The sequence below is a fragment of the Kryptolebias marmoratus genome, linkage group LG3, assembly GCF_001649575.2.
Source record: "Kryptolebias marmoratus isolate JLee-2015 linkage group LG3, ASM164957v2, whole genome shotgun sequence".
Taxonomy (NCBI): Eukaryota; Metazoa; Chordata; class Actinopteri; order Cyprinodontiformes; family Rivulidae; genus Kryptolebias; species Kryptolebias marmoratus.
In genome coordinates this window covers 1,462,132-1,479,056 of record NC_051432.1, presented here as the reverse complement: position 1 = coordinate 1,479,056, position 16,925 = coordinate 1,462,132, and the positions used below count along the sequence as shown (strand labels likewise).

The window sequence follows — 16,925 nt, the reverse complement described above, 5'->3', positions numbered from 1 at the left end:
ACCTGTACTCTAGCGCCACCATCAGGCTAAACCTTTAAACTAGAATTAATTTATCTTGAATTTTTCATACAAATCTTCTCAAATTTATTTCTCATGAAGAGCTCGAATGATGACTTGATGTCATCAACATGGCTGACTGCCTATCTAGTGGGTCCTGGAACCATTTTGATTATATTACTAGCGCTATGTCTACCCTGCTATTTCAGTAGAGAAAGGGACCATGGTATCTTTCCATTTTTGGAAGAGATCATGTCTGCAGGTGGTTGACAGTCAACAGGAGGGTCAACACTCTCATTCTCATCAGATGAGAATTCCTTAATATCAGGGTCCTCCTGAACACAGTCCTCTGTCCCAGAGACAATCTCCTCTAAGTCCAAGAGCTGTTCCAAAACATCTTTGAAAGTAAACCTTTTCCCAGAAGACATTTTCAAAGAGAGAGCGCGTAGATTGCAGTATACAATGAGGAATGATTTGGATAGAGGACTGAGATGCAAGCTTTTATATTTGTTCCTCCCTGATTTTGCATGAGGGTGGCATAGTGGAGTAGTGGTTAGAGCTGTTGCCTCTCAGCAAGAGGTTGCAGGATTGATTCTCGCTTTCTGGGTGGACTTTGCATGTTCTGTGCACACGTGGGTTTACTCTGGGTACTCCGCTTTCCTCCCACAGTCCAAAAACATGCATGTTAGGTTAATTGATGACTCTAAAATTGTCCCTAGGTGTGAGTGAGAGTGTGAATGGTTGTTTGTCTTGTTTGTCTCTATGTGGCCCTGCGATGGACTTGCGACCTGTCCAGGGTGTCCCCCGCCTCTCGCACAGTAACTGCTGGAGATAGGCACCAGCTCCCCACGACCCAGAATGGAGAAGTGGGTAAAGAAGATGGATGGATGGATGGATGGATGATTTTGCATGAACGGGAATACCACACACACACACACACACACATTCATGCCCATGGTGCGGGAAGTATCAAAATAGATAAATAAAACTCAACTCAAACAACTCAAATGTATCAACTGCACCTGCAGATGTGGTCATGTTTGGTCACACACACTGACAGACAAGTTTTAACAGCTAAAACAGCTTGGGGTCAAATTGACCCCTGAGTAAGACCAATACGTACTATATGTGTTCAGCACATTGAAAAAATATCATCATGACAATTTTATGTTTTATCAGTTGCCCCCATCAAGTCATGAAATATGAAGCAAAAGAAAAAAAGTACTATTTTTTGAATGATAAACATTAAATGGGGTCAAATTGACCCTAAGGACGATAGGAGGGTTAAATAGTGTATTAAGTATTTGGTCGTGTCTCAGAGTGCTCCTGCATAAAATAAAAAGCCATCATGCAGCTGCAGAAAACTCAAACTGCAACAGTCATCTTAAAATCATAATAATCAGAAACAATGAGACAGTTTGTTTATTATTATAAGAATAAACTGTATAATATACATTAAAATAAGACTATAAGAATAACAAACATTTTCTGTGAAAATTATCATTTTATACTTTCATCATAAGTATAATCTAACAATACATCTGGATTATTAGCCAAATTACCTAAATACATCTCAAGATAATCCTAACTTTATTTATTTTAAGAAAAAAACTTAAAAAGCAAGAAGGTTTTATTGGCATCGATATAATCGTATTAGTAGGTTAGTTTGTAATATTACAACAGTGATTATGTTTTTTAATACTTTTTGTTTCTGGGCGGCTCTTATTTTGAAATATTGCTTAAGTATTTCCTGCTGGCTCATTGAAAACCGGAAAGACTTAAAGGTCGCGTTTTAAACTCATCTTAAAGTCGTGGTTTTGTTTACTTACATTTTCTGCTCTTTCTTGAGTTTAAATCGCGTCACGCCTGAGCTGTTTTACCTGTAACATGTAACCAGGTGAGTAATACAAATAGATTAATTTTTTCGTTAGCTAAACAAACTAGCTAGCTCATTTGTTTACCAACCATGTTATTTCAGGCAGTTTTTTTTTATTATTTCTATCGGAGTCCTTGATAGCAAAGTATGCTGGATTAATCGATTTTTTTGCCGATTTGTGGCTGCTTAAATATCATTACCGAGACATATTTATTAATCTATTGACACCAATAACCTGCATTAATCTATCTACCAGTTCAGTCCCACCTAAAAATACTCAGTTTCAGTTTTAAACTTCTCTGTAAACACCGGCAAATGATGGTAGTTCTGTATTAAGTAGGTTGTTGGTAGGTCTCTTTACTGTGACAGTTTATTGGGCCACTCAGGTAGACATCCTTAAGATCTAAATGTATTATTTTATACATTTAACTGAATGAAAAAAAACACTATTTTTTGGGAAGCTTGGATGCTTTTAAAATGTCGACTCGAAAATAACTAGAGGCTGTTTTATTTTTGACTACAAGCCTTTTGATCTGTAGCAATCAGTTTGAGATGATTTGTGTTTTTTATGCCTGCAGGTGTTTTGTGGAATGGCAGCAGTCTGATTGAAAGAGGGGATGAGTGAGTCCTGGCTGACACAGCTGGTCTCTGGCCTCTGTCAGACAGAGCAGGACAATCCTGTCCCTTTGTGGCAGGATGGACACATTAGCTCCTGCTTCAACCAGCTTATCCTTGGAGCCTTGCCTTATGCTGGGATGGCAGTTTTCAGTGGCTGTTACCTTGGCATGCCAAGGTAGGTCATAAGATACGAGTGTAACGCCAGTAATGTTTGTCGCTAGGGAACATTTCAGCATGTTTTGCATTTATAATGTAAATATGTTGGAAAACAAATCATAATTTATTCTGGTTATCAACATATGACATGTTAGGGTTGGAAAAATTATAACAGGTTGCTTTCACATTTCTGAAATGTTTGGTCTGTTTGGGTTGGACAGGTGCAAAAAATAAGATGTTTGATTAACTCTTTCTACTTTGCAGAAGTAACCTTTTCCAAACATCTCCTCCATGTGGTTGGATGCTCAGGTTTGTGTCAGCTCTGCTGGCAGCATTGCTTTTCTCTGCAGACATCATCTTGGTGAGTGTCCTCCAGCAGGGGGACATGTACCTGGACATTCTTACTGACAGCTGTGCAGTCCTGGCCTGGCTGGTCCATTGTGGTGCCATCCAAGTGCTCCTGAGGACTGGTTTCAGGAGAACCAGAGGACCTCCGCTGCTGCTTGTTATGACTCTTCTGATCGTGCCCAACCTTGTCTTCACCTTGATGATTTACTGTGACAAAAAGGAATATTTAAGCCTTACCGAACCTCTTAAACTGGGAAGATTTGTTCTTGCCTCAGCTCGGACGCTCCTGTTTCTGGTTTACTTCTTTTCATTTGCTTTTCCCTGCATTAGTGATACTGACTACACCTTGTATGTTAATACTGAGGATGGCTCTCCACTTCCTTCAGAAAGCACTCAGCCAAACACAGGTGAGATGGTAGCAGAGGACGGGAGCAGCTGGCTCTCTCGACTCTTCTATCTGTGGTTGAATCCTCTACTCAGACGAGGGCAACAAGGGGAGCTGGAAAGAACAGCTGATGTGTATCACCTTCCCCGGACACTTCGAACTCCTGTTGTTTGTCAGTACTTCCGCCAGTGTTGGGAAGTGTGTCAACGAGGGGCAGGACCCAGCGACCAGCGGGATCAGTGGCCCAGACCGGTCAGCAGAAGCCTCCTGAATGGCTCGTGTTATGAGGAGCAACCATTAGAGCTGGAGGGGGATGTGGGACTACTGAGGGTGTTGCACAAAGCATTTGGGTTGCGGTACTACATCCTTGGTGTGCTAAAAATTGTAGTTAACATATCTAGTTTTGCAGGTCCCTTGCTCCTCAGCAGCCTGGTGAACTTTATTGAGGAAAAAGGAGATCCTGTCAGCTGGGGTGTCTGGTATGCTCTGGGGCTCTTTGCTTCAACGCTTCTAAGCTCCACTCTCAGAAACATCTTTGTCTTTGAAGTCTCCAAGGTGGCGCTGTCGGCTCGCGCCTCTCTTGTGTCAGCCATTTATGCCAAATCCTTGCGAGTCAGCAGCTGTAGCCTGGTTGGCTTTACTTTGGGAGAGGTGGTGAACCTAATGAGCACAGACACCGACCGTGTGGTCAACTTCTTCAACAGTTTCCACGAGCTCTGGAGCCTGCCCTTCAGGTTTTCCATCACCCTCTACTTGCTGTATCTGCAGGTGGGTGTGGCTTTTCTTGGAGGGCTCTGTGTAGCTCTGGTGCTGGTGCCCTTCAATAAGTTCCTTGCTTCCCGCATCCTTAGCAACAACAAACACATGCTGAAGTGCAAAGATAATCGCGTTAAGGTAAGATGCATACCGGCGTTTTTATGCCTGACACTTTATTTTGAACTTTTATATTTTTAATCTGTCTATTTTATAAAGCCCTCCAGTTGAGAACCAAAATATTTGAGATTCAGTTTTTTTTTTTTTTATTTTGAAGTTGATGACGGAAATCCTCTTTGGCATTCGTGTCATCAAATTCTACAATTGGGAGGCCCATTTCACTCAGAAGGTGACTGATTATCGAAAACAAGAACTGTCCCACCTGAAGGCCATTAAGTACCTGGATGCCATGTGTGTTTACACCTGGGCGGCTCTGCCAGTGGTCATCTCCATCCTCACTTTTGTCATGTATGTGTTGCTTGGACATCAGCTGACTGCAGCCAAGGTAGATACTGAACTGTGGTGACTGTCTTGTTGCCAGGAAGATTTCATGTTGCAATTACTGTTATACAGGTACAATTTTATAATATTTTAGTATTGGAAATCATTAATATTAAAACTGTTTTTTGACAGAACAATATTTGTTACATTCAGCCTGTTTCAGGCTGTAGGAATGCTTTATGAGGTAAATGTTATTAAAGAGATTATTATGATTAGTTAGGTTATTGATAACTAAACTTTGCTTTGCCTCAGTTACATGCTATAATCTTTTGGCTCATAAAGCATTTTTTCAGGTAAATTTAATCAGTTTCCCTGCTACTGAAAGCACCCAAAAAGTTTATTTAGGACAAATATCTAAAACATTGGAGGCAACATAGGTCACAACAGTAGCAATGATTTTTGTTTGAATTTCTAAATATTACATGAAATCAGGTTGTTTGAATAGTTTATAACCACAAAATTTAAATTGTCTTGAGCAGCAAGTTTCACCGGAGCAGCAGGGGAAAGGGCAACTTGAAGAAAAAGTTGGATTAAATCGCCCAATTTGCATAAAAAGTGTAAAAAAAATTGCCATGACTTTAGATCTCACATTATGTCTGTCTCATTCACTGAATGTAGGTGAACAACTTTTACACATGGCACTTTTCTTGTTGAGCATCATGGGATGTGCTATCTTGCTTAAAAGGATATTTAGGATATTTTGAAGTAGGGTTCTGTGGAAAACTTATGAACAGTTAATGTGTTTTCTTCACTTTGAACAGCCTCATTTAAAGAAAATAGTTTAAACAGTGGTCCAATCCTGGTTGGTGAGGCACTGAATAAATGTAAACGTAAATGGTTAAAGACACTAGCCAGACTTTGGAAAATCAGGGTATATAAACGTATATGCAAACATTATATTGGCATAAATTGGCTCCCCTGACCGCACGTCCCTGATGCATACAGTTATTTGAACCTTTACATCACCATCATTAGTTATTTTGGGTGGGATTAATAAAAATTCCTGCTAAAAGTGGCCCTTGTCTCACGCCTCTTTTGCCACTTTTTGTTCTTGCAATTAACCACAGAATTCTATGCAAAATTGATGGAGGCGTATGAAATCAATGAAATAGCATTTTCAAGAACCACCGTAAATTTTGAAGATCGGAGCTGAATTAAGATGCAGCCATCCATTTATCCTAATTTATCCTATCTGTCGGCTCATCAGTCCTGACAGACTTCAACTCTAAAGTCGTTTTTTGACTGTCCAGTTTAGCACGACTCAGTTATATAGAAAATCGCAGAGACAGTGTGGAACCGAGTGCCTCCATGATACAGGCGGATCGCCTGAAAATTGCCACCAATGGGTAAATAGGTGAAATAAAGTCACAACATCTGCATCTTGTCATTGTACCATAGTTTTGGTTTTATAATTTTTTTTTTATAATAGTAAATAACTAAAACAAATTCTGTGGTTGCAGGGTTTTAAAAGTAATGGGTTTCTTGTGAAGGAGATGCTCTCATGATTGATGTCAATCTCTGGCTAGTCATGCGCCTGCAGTCTGCTGACCTAAATTTTTCAGCTCGACTCTCTTGGAACCTCAGCTGAGTAAGTTCCAAGAAGCAAGCTGGTGGAACCACCCGAAGACTCTGAACCTGCACCGGGACGACCCAAGTAGGGCCGAGTCGAGTCCATGGAAAACGCCATATTTCACTGATCTGAGGAGTTCAAGACTCTATTTACAACCAGTAGGATAGTAATTATTTTATAGCTTTACTAAGAACACTATGTCCAAAATATCCTTTTAAGGGTCCTTGTGCAGGGCAGCAAACCACTTCTCTTCCAGATGGTGTTTCCAACCACCGTTTCCCCGCCCCCATCACTAATTATCACATCACTTTTAATACATCAAACCTTTTTTAAAAATGTATTTTTGCAGAAGTTGAAAACAGAAACTGCCCTGGCAGGTTTGAGTTTTATCTTGTGAAAAGTATATGAATGTGGATGGATAAATTGAATGAAGTTGTGCTTCTGTGTTGCAGGTGTTCACCACTGTAGCACTGGTGGGAATGTTGATCATTCCTCTCAATGCTTTTCCCTGGGTGCTCAACAGCATTCTGGAGGCCAAAGTATCACTGGAACGAATCCAGCGCTTCTTCAAACTGACCAATCAGGATCTGCTGGCGCACTACACCTTGCGTAGGCTGCTTCCTTTGTCTTTGTTTGTGCAGGTGTTTATTTTTAATAAGTGACCATAAACCTTATTTGGTTCCAGTTCATCAGTTGAGAACAAATGTTTAGAGCAGTGCTGTATTTTTAAAGATTAGGTAAAAATATAAAGTTTGCTGTATTTTTGGCTGGCTTTGTTCTCACAATATGCATGTTTTGAAGTTATTGTAGACTTGCATAGTTGCATTAAATGTTGTTTTTAAGAGTAACTACTTTTTAAAAATCAAAATATGAAAGCTAAACTGATTCAGAAAATTATTTTAAAGAACTGGAAAAATGAAGCTATCGTCCTTTTCAGCATTAGAAATTGTCATTGCTATTGGTTGATATGTTTTCCATTGTGTTGAATTAAATCTGTTCAGTGTCTCCTGAAGACAGTGAGACATCAGTCCTCTTGAGCCAGGGGACATTTTCATGGGAGGGGCCCAAAATTAGTGAAGGAGACACAGAAAGTGGAGCTCCCAAAGGAAGCCTTCTGCTTCACGATCTGAATCTACATGTAACTAAGGTACAATGCTTTTGTTCCTTGAAACATATTGTTCACATACTGCGCCGTTGTTCTTTGTTAATTATTATAATTGTCTTTTTTTAATTTTCATGCAGAACTGGTTGAGCACGACTGCCTTGCCTTTGCAAAACACAAGGTTTAAAACTGCAGCAGAATCGATTAGAAACACAGACAAAACATTCTCACACAATGGAGTGTTTTTGTTATTACAGTCAGTTCTGACAAATTAGTATTTGTTTTTTATTATTGAAAAGAAAATATATTTTGTTGTCTAATAGGTAAACTTATTTTGGCTGTAAGTTACTTCTTTAAACTGTACACTCACGATGTCAAGATATCCATGTACAAAAGGAGCATAAGATAAAATCATGTCAAAATTCTTCATAATTCAAACTGTTACTTAATCACTTAAAAAAACACTTGCTGATATTTATTATGTTTATTTAACTTAAAAATAAGATTAAGCTGAGCTTGCACTCAGATTGATAAAACCATACATCGCTGTTCGTTGTGTGCAGATGTGACTGTGCAGGATCTGAGTGTAAAACTACATCATATAATTTTGTAATATATATTTAATAAAAGTCAAATGTCCACTGTGAAACTTCCACAGCAATCAGTTGGCAGAAATGTAAGATCGTTATTGTCAGACAGAAAGTTTTTCATCAAAATGCATCTTTTTGTGAAACGAAATCCCCTTTTTTAACTCTGTGTGTTCAGACTTTATATTTTCTATGAATATGTAACATATAATTAAAGGTTATTATCTTTTATAGATGTACTGATTTTTGTGTAAAGAAAAAGCTGTACCTATACACACCGTCTTTGTATTTAAGAAGAACAACAGTTCTTTCATAGCTTTTGTCTTCATAATCATGGTATAACAAGATTAAATCACAAGCGCTTGATACTTTTCATTGGATAGTCATCCATAAAGTCACAAAGAAAGGTGAAGAGTGACCATAGATTTGAATTAGGCAAAAATCACGAACTTATGGCAACTGGAAATACAGGATTTTTGTCCAAATGTGCAATATGCAACATAATTATACTTAGTTTTTATTTCTGAATAATTAAATTAATTAATTAAATTAACAAGATTCTGTTTTGTTTTGTTACTACAGGAGCTGAGAAGGGACAGACTAAGCACAAGCAAATCTACTGCATTACGCACCTTGATTTGGTTTTGTAGTGGTTGTAGTTTGATATTTTGAGCTGAGTCCTAATTCTATAACAGGACTGATGACCCTACTATCCATCTCAGACTTTTCTCAGATCTCTGAATGGTGAATGTTACTGTCTCTGTGAGGTCGGAGCAGTAATGGTGAAACTGTCTCGTTTAGGGCTCCTTGGTTGTTGTCGTGGGAAAGGTCGGCTGTGGAAAGAGTTCCTTACTTGCTGCTCTCACTGGAGAGCTCCGGAGGTACACAGATTCTGAGCCTGTTATTTAAAAACATTTGGGTAATGTTCTGTGTGAACAGACATGATTGTTCTGTTTGTAATAAATAATAAATTATTAGGCTTTACAGAAGTCTACTCATTTTCTCCCTTTTGTATGCAGGCTAAGTGGTGTGCTCTATGTTGCTAATAGAGAGGCTGGCTTTGGTCTAGCCTCTCAGGACCCATGGATCCAGCATGCGACCGTACGAGACAACATCCTGTTTGGCGCAGACTACGATGCTGCCTTCTACCAGGCTGTAATTGAGGCCTGTGCCCTCTCAGATGACCTCAGTGTAAGACAATATTGTAATAAAACATGTATTAATGATAACAAACATGTTCTCCTTGCGTGATAGGGAGACATCCACTGATGAAGAGTACATTAAGGCAAAACCTGCCAACATACTTAAAGTTCAAAAACGGCTTTAAAACAAAAATGGTTTGAATCAACATGTCATAAAGTCACAAGGAGAGTTTCTATCAGTACTTCAAGCTGAAGTTATAAAAAAAAACGTTAACATTTTTAAACTATATTTTACTGTGTTTATGTTTTTAATTGTTAGGATTTCAGTTTTGTGCTTGTGTTTGCAGGTTTTGCCAAATGGTGACAAGACAGAAGTGGGTGAGAACGGAGTGACTCTGAGTGGAGGACAGAAGGCCCGGCTGGCCCTTGCCAGAGCAGTTTACATGGTCAGTCCTTCACATAATTCAGCCATCTGCTGCTGTATAGAGAAAAGACAAAAACATTCATCATCTCATTGCAGCGACATCAGGCAGTGAGTCGGATACATTAAATAAATAAACATTTTGTTTTGGAAACTGAAGCATTAAAACCTAAAAAAAAAACTAGTGTAAGAATTTGAGGGACTTTGACAAGACTCAAATTATAGCATCTCCACAACTGCAGCTCCTCTGGATGTCCTACTAGTCATTTTTACTGACCAAGTACACCCCTTCATGGAAACAAAAGTCCCAAATGACAGGGCCCTCCTTTAGCAGGATGAGCTCCCTACCCCACTGGAAGTGTAGTTCAGGAATGGTTTTAAGATCAGAACAAATCAATGTATTTACTTTGCCTATAAAATGTTCCTAATCTCAGTCCAGTTACATGTTTATGTGTTGTGCATGACCAACTAGAAATAACTTTGCTTTTAAAGAAAGTTTTTCAGGCTGCTAACATGACTGACATTGTATGGGGCCTTGAGAAGTCATGGAAAGTTATGGCAATCTGAAAAGTCTATTCCAGCTTGTGTACTTTGTAATATTATGATATATAAAGACATTCAAGTGGAATGTAACTATTTAACTGTTTGACTGTTCTCTTTGTCCATGTATCTGTTATGGTTTTTACTGGTGCACCCTCCAGAGAAAGGTGTCATTCTGTTTTATTTTATCGCCCACATTATGTCATTAAACTCATCTAATGCAACCCTGAAGGGACAAAATGCCCCTCAAAATTCCAAGTTAACCTCTCCTGGCTGATTATATTTATACAAATGTAAAGATACAGCAGCAACAAGTCAGGGAGGACATCTTAGACATGTTTGCCTGCATGTTTTGTATGTAGTGAAACTTATTGCATGTAAACAACAAAATGATTCATATAATGCTCTCTTTTTAAATAATGTTTCCACATTAGGACAAAGACATCTACTTGCTTGATGATCCACTGGCAGCTGTGGATACAGATGTGGCCGAACACCTTATGAAGAAATGTATATTGGAGCTCCTCAAAAGAAAGACCAGAATCCTTTGCACACACCGTATAGAAGTTGTGGACAAAGCTGACATGGTGGTCCTCATGGACAATGGAACAATAACTAAAACAGGTAGCAGCAAAAACCTGCACACAAATAATTGGAAATTATACATAGATTATACATAGTCAGGTTTAGAAGATTTTGTAATTTCTGAGATTAAAATTACCAAGACAGTGTTCTCTCAAAAACAAAATGAAGCCCAGAAAAATAACCACTGTTACGTCTTGAGTTTTATAATGGCAAAATATTCAGTACAGGTTTTTGTACCTGTGTTATATAATTATCATATTTATCATTTTTCTTGTAATTCTTTAAAAATGTAAATCCTTCAAGTAGTTGTGCCTGAGTACAGATAAGTTCAAACGCTGTAATTCTTTTCATCAGCAGCCACCCATCAGCAGCTAATAGTTGTTACAAAACGACAGTAAGTCTGTTGGAGGGTTTGATGACTCTAAATATTTTTGTTAATTGCAAAAAAACGTCTGATGTGTATGCTTTGACCATTTGTGATAGGTTCACTTATAACTAATGTAGTTTATTTTAATGTGACAGATGTTGTAGTCAGGAACAAGGTTTTCTTGGAAGAGGAATCAGGTTGAATTATCTCAAGACTTCTTGGAATGTGTTCCTAAAATGAGAAACACTTCTTTCTTTGTTGCTGAACCTGTACAAGATGAATGAATGTTTGCATATTTCAGACTTCTTTGACAGGCTTTATTAGTTAAAAAGATAAACACGGAAAAAAATCTATTGCCTTCTTGTTAAACAGGAACACCAGCAGAAATCCTCCCCTTGGTTGAGGCTGTGCCAAAAATGGAGAGAAATGACAACAAAGCAGAACAAAAAGGTATAATCATGTTCTAACAGATTAACTAAATCTTTGATGCTGATTGAAATTTTAGCTCCACAAAAAGCTTTGACTCCGACCTAAATGTCTCACTAATATAAATGGTCATAAAGGTTTGAACAGTCATTTATTTACATATATATATTAAAAATTTCCCTTCTCACCCTCCGCGGGTGGTCTTTGTTTCATCCTCTGAGCTCGGGTCCTCTACCAGAGGCCTGGGAGCTTGAGGGTTCTGCGCAGTATCTTGGCTGTGCCTAGAACTGCACATTTCTGGACTGAGATGTCTGATGTTGTTCCTGGGATCTGTTGTAGCCACTGCTCCAGTTTGGGGGTGACTGCCCCTAGGGCCCCGATGACCACAGGCACCACTGTGGTCTTTACCTTCCAGGCCTTTTCCAGTTCCTCTCTGAGGCCCTGGTATTTCTCCAGTTTCTCGTGCTCCTTTTCCCTGATGTTGCAATCACTCGGTATTGCTACATCCACCACAACTGCTTTCCTCTGTTGTTTATCCACCACCACAATGTCCGGTTGGTTCGCCATTACCATTTTGTCTGTCTGGATCTGGAAGTCCCACAGGATCTTAGCTCGGTCATTCTCCACTACCTTTGGGGGTGTTCCCCACTTNTGATCTCGGGGCTTCCAGTCCATATTCTGCACAGATGTTTCTGTACACTATGCCCGCCACTTGGTTATGTCGTTCCATGTATGCTTTCCCTGCCAGCATCTTGCACCCTGCTGTTATATCCTGGACTGTCTCAGGGGCCTCCTTGCACAACCTACACCTTGGGTCTTGTCTGGTGTGGTAGATCTGAGCCTCTATTGCTCTGGTGTTTATGGCCTGTTCCTGGGCAGGATGAGTGCTTCTGTGCTGTCCTTGAGTCCAGCTTTTTCCAGCCATTGGTAGGATTTCCTGATATCAGCCACTTCAGTTATTTGTCGGTGGTACATCCCATGTAAGGGCTTGTCCTCCCATGATGATACCTCCAGCACCTCGTCCTCTGTTCCCCACTGTCTGAGACATTCGCTGAGTACATTGTCTGTTGAGGCCTTGTCCTTGATGTATTTATGGCTCTCACACTCACTAGTCCTTACGGCTTGTGTAAGGAAGGAGGCAGAGGCCAAGCATATATATATATATATATATATATGTATGTGTGTGTGTGTGTATACATCCCTGATTTATAACAAAAGTTGCTTCAGGGCTCTATGCAAAATAACTCAAGTTAAAAAGACTGCAGTTTGTTCCTAAGATACTCAAAACCTCTGTCTTGTCTGAATTTGAAAGCAAAAAATTAAGAGTCATCCAGATTTTTGTGTCTTTAAGAAAAAGAAAATTGTTCCTGGTAACATTTTTATTGTGGGGGTTAAAAGACACCAAGGTTCATAACATTTTAAATGTAAATTAATGCCATCCAGAGGAAGTGAAAGGCTTTTCACAGTATTTTGTTCCTAAAATACTCAGATCCATGTCTTTAAGACATGTTTGTAATCTAATTGTGTGAATGCTTTTAATGACAGAGAGCTAAAGATGAAGAGGCCACATTGAAATTCCCAAATGTTGGCAAGTATGAAAGAAGGCTTTAACTCTGCAACCATGTACAGTAGGAAGGTCAAACTTCACAGGTGGACCTCCCATGGGTCAAGGAATAGCCTTTGAAGTTCAAGGTCACAAGGTGAAAGGTCAAGGTCATAGGAGCTCATGTGCTCCAACTCAGCAACAGTGTACCATAGGAAGGTCAAACTTCACAGCTAGAACCCCCATGGGTCATGGATCAATGCTAGGGATTTCAAGGTCAAATGTCAAAGGTCAACGTCACATGAAAATAAAGAAAATAAAGGATCTATCTCTAAAACCATGTACAGTAGGAAGGTCAAACTTCACAGCTAGAACCCTCATGGGTCAGGGATCCGCCCTGTGGATTTCAAGGTCAAGGTCATATGGTAAAGACGGCTTTATCTCTGCAACCGCGTACATTAAGAAGGCCAAACCTCACAGCTGGACACTTCATAGGTCAAGACCAGCTCTATGGGCTTTAAGGTCACAATGTTTTTTCAGGTTAATTTCAGCTTTTTTTCTTTTTGGTTGTTTCTTCTTCTTTCAGCTAATTTCAGCTTTGTTCTTGTCATTTTCAGCTTCTTTCACCGAATTTCAGCTTTTTCAACTAATTTCTGCATCTTTCAGCTTTTGTTATTCTACTTTATGCGAATCTTCTCTTCAAATCATATTCATATACATTAAACTTTAAAAATCTTTCAACTACTAATGAATAAAACTTTAGCCGTTTACATTCAACTCAACAGTTTGGCACATCTTCAGCAGCTTTCAACCAAATCATTCAGCAAAACAAGCATTCGCATTTCAATTTCGCAGGAAATGCAATTTTCTTTAGTTAACTGATTGGATCTATCAGGTTTTATAGATAAACATAACTGAGTATCATCAGCATAACAATGAAAATTCATCCCATGCTGTCTAATAACTTTACCTAATGGAAGCATATATAAAGTAAAGAGTATTGGTCCAAGCACTGAACCTTAAGGAACTCCATGACAAACTTTGGTGTATGAAGAAGATTCATTATTAAAATTAACAAACTGGAATCTCAGATAAATATGATTTAAATCATTTCAGAGCCATTCCTGTATATCATATTTCTGTCCCGATGTTCACACAGTTGATTTCCAATTATTTTTTTCAAGAATTTTAAATACAAATGGGAGATTAGATGTAGATATGTAACTGGTCAGTGCTTACAAATTAGGATCAGGTTACTTAAAATTTAATTCCAGCAATCTTAAAGACCTGTGGTATATGTACAAATCTATTCACTAAAGACAAATTAAGCAGATCCAAAATGCAGATATTAATTAGAGGAAACACCTCTTTAAACAGTCAGGCAGACATGCTGATGGTTTGGATGAAGCTCAACGGGACAAAAACAGTCCAAACACAAATCAGGTTCTAGCGACTCTTATAAAGCTGCCTCATCTGATAGGGAATCAGAGGCAAACGTAGGAAGGATGATGTGAATTTTCTTTCCATTTTAAACTGTTTTGTTTATAAAGAATCTCATGAAGTCATCGCTACTTCGAGTTATAGGGATATAACTCTTCATTAGTTTGGTTACAGTACTAAATAGAGACCTGAGGCCGTTTATCTCATGCACTTTAAAGCTTCGACGCCACACTCTCCAATTTTGATTTAATAAAGCTCCCTGGATGGGAAGTGAAATGTCTTCAGCTACAGAATAGAAGTTGAAGATGGGATTTTAATTAGTGAAGAACCATTTTCTTCACAGCATCCTTGAAGCCCATTTAAAAATGTGCAGCTCTAAGATCCAGTTTACACTTGAATGATCTCCTGGAAACATTGATTTTCCAATGTTGATTGTGAAAATGTTTCATGTTCACAAGGCAACACTGATCACAATTGCTGTTTAAATAAGACAGCACAAAACATTTAATCCACTGTAGTTTCCATGCCAGGTTGCTAGTTGGTGTTATGATTTTTGTATTTCAACGACTCATGCATGCAGACACTTCAGTCTCAAGCATGGAAACAGTTACAGGTCCGTTCAGTATTTGTAGAATGTGAGAAATGTGTCTCCACTGACCCAAGAGATGGTGTAACACAGATATGTTGTGTCAGAAGCTCTGATAAACTGAAAAGAGTGAGCAGCACAAACAGCAATCTGCTATCTGCCTATGTTGCTGTTGTTGATCTACTTGTACATGTTCAGAAAAACTATTGACTGCAGCTGTTGTGTGTGATTTCACACTGATGATAGACGTTTCCAAAAACTTCCACTCTGAGATTAGATTTAAAAGGTTTTGGTGTCAGAGAAATTAATCACTGTTGTTGTGTACATGAACAGACAAAACACAACAGAAATGTTATGGTTTTCACTTAAAAACAGCATTGTGTAAACACTGCCTCAAAAAAATAAACCAAGGAGAGCTTCCTCTGATTACCTCCTTTTTCAGAGGGACTGTTTACTTGATGTACACAACATTCATCATCTCCAGGTCAAGTCTTTTCTTTGACTTCAGAGTTCCTCTAACTTTATGTTTTTGATTGATATGACAGCCTCAACTGTAATTTGTTAGTTTTACTCTTCTAACATGACCAAAACTAAAATATTTAACAAGATTAAAATAAAAATTGCTGAGCAATAGCATTTTCATTATGAACATTGTTCTGATCAGCAGCAAAATCAACAGTCTGGACCACTGAATAACATTTACAGAAAGAGCACCACTGATAAGAAATCTTAGCACTACCAGCCTGTCTGCTTAATCAAATTTTCACTACAGTCTTATTATTTATTGCTGATACTTATTTTCCTTGATGCTTTACGATCACACTCAGAAATCATGGCGCAAGATGAGGAGCCAGGCTCTCTCTCCGAACTCTGTGTGGATCATGATCCTGATTTGTTGGGTGAAGAACAGAAGCAAGCAGGTGGACTGGCGTGGAGAGTTTATCAGACCTACTGGTTTGCTGTGGGAGGAGTACTCGCTGCCTCCATATTAATGTCTCTGATCCTCATGCAAGGTTTGAAATGTCCACATACAGCACTCATACAAAAAAGGAAAATACACCATGTTTCAATTTTCAGGTTTTATGTACATGTATATAATAATAATTTCCTCTCTAACATTAATAAGGACGTCATGTTTTACGTACAATTGGCCCACTCTTGTACAACATTTCTTCAGTTTATTGAAGTTTGTGGACATTTGTTAATACACAACTCTTTGTGAATGTGGCTGTAGTTTTGTGTTGTTCATCTAAGGTTGTTCACCTATTTTTAAGTCTTTTGTATGTCCTGTAAGAGCAGGTAGAAGAAAGGGGGGAAAAACAAAAGAGAAACCTTCAGAGTCTCTCTGAATGGAGAGGAAAAACCTGGCCATCTTAAAGTGCTCCTCACTGAAGAAATGTCAAATCATCAATCTCAGTACAGCTAAAATGCTGACATGGGATTGAGACAATGCCTGTTGCCACTGTGAGACATCAGAAAATGTCTGCTTGAGAAGATGTTGAGTTGAGGCTTTATACAATCAGTGTTTATCAAAACATTTGTCTCACAGCATGCCAGCCTTGGTCAGAGCTGGAGACCTTTATCTGTGAAAAGGACAGTTTAACCATCAGAACGTAGTCAGACACATACTGTACTTATTATACATAACAGCTCTGCAACGTATAATAAAAGTAAGTTAACAAATCTTATTTTGCCTGTGTGTGATTTTCAGCCTCTAAGAACGTTTCTGACTGGTGGCTCTCCTACTGGATTTCAACACTAAAAAACAACAGCTCCAGCTGCGGAAACGATTCCTCTTCAGTCGATGTTGTTCTTCCTCACCTACTTCTTTTCTCAACTGCTGGCCTCATGTAAGTGGGCTAATTAAAAATGGATATGTGAACTAAATAGATACTGAATTTAAATCTAAAAATTATGTTTTTCTGTCCCCTTTTCTGTTATGTTGACTTTACTTCCCCCCCACTCCCACCCCCACCCCCCAC

The 16,925-nt window shown here is 38.8% G+C and overlaps 1 protein-coding gene across 1 annotated transcript in view; it reads left to right on the top strand.

The window, feature by feature from the left end:
* The first annotated feature begins 1,755 nt into the window (after positions 1-1,755).
* Positions 1,756-16,925, top strand: part of abcc10 (ATP-binding cassette, sub-family C (CFTR/MRP), member 10) — a 27,982-nt gene continuing 12,812 nt past the window's right edge. Inside the window, exons 1-13 of the mRNA XM_017432110.3 lie at positions 1,756-1,894; positions 2,452-2,666; positions 2,912-4,274; positions 4,411-4,638; positions 6,657-6,813; positions 7,206-7,351; positions 8,695-8,774; positions 8,913-9,084; positions 9,383-9,481; positions 10,431-10,620; positions 11,321-11,398; positions 15,771-15,956; positions 16,655-16,793. Of these exons, the coding sequence (XP_017287599.1) occupies positions 2,491-2,666; positions 2,912-4,274; positions 4,411-4,638; positions 6,657-6,813; positions 7,206-7,351; positions 8,695-8,774; positions 8,913-9,084; positions 9,383-9,481; positions 10,431-10,620; positions 11,321-11,398; positions 15,771-15,956; positions 16,655-16,793 (3,014 nt within the window). The 5' untranslated portion in view covers positions 1,756-1,894; positions 2,452-2,490. The remainder of the gene's footprint in view (positions 1,895-2,451; positions 2,667-2,911; positions 4,275-4,410; positions 4,639-6,656; positions 6,814-7,205; positions 7,352-8,694; positions 8,775-8,912; positions 9,085-9,382; positions 9,482-10,430; positions 10,621-11,320; positions 11,399-15,770; positions 15,957-16,654; positions 16,794-16,925) is intronic.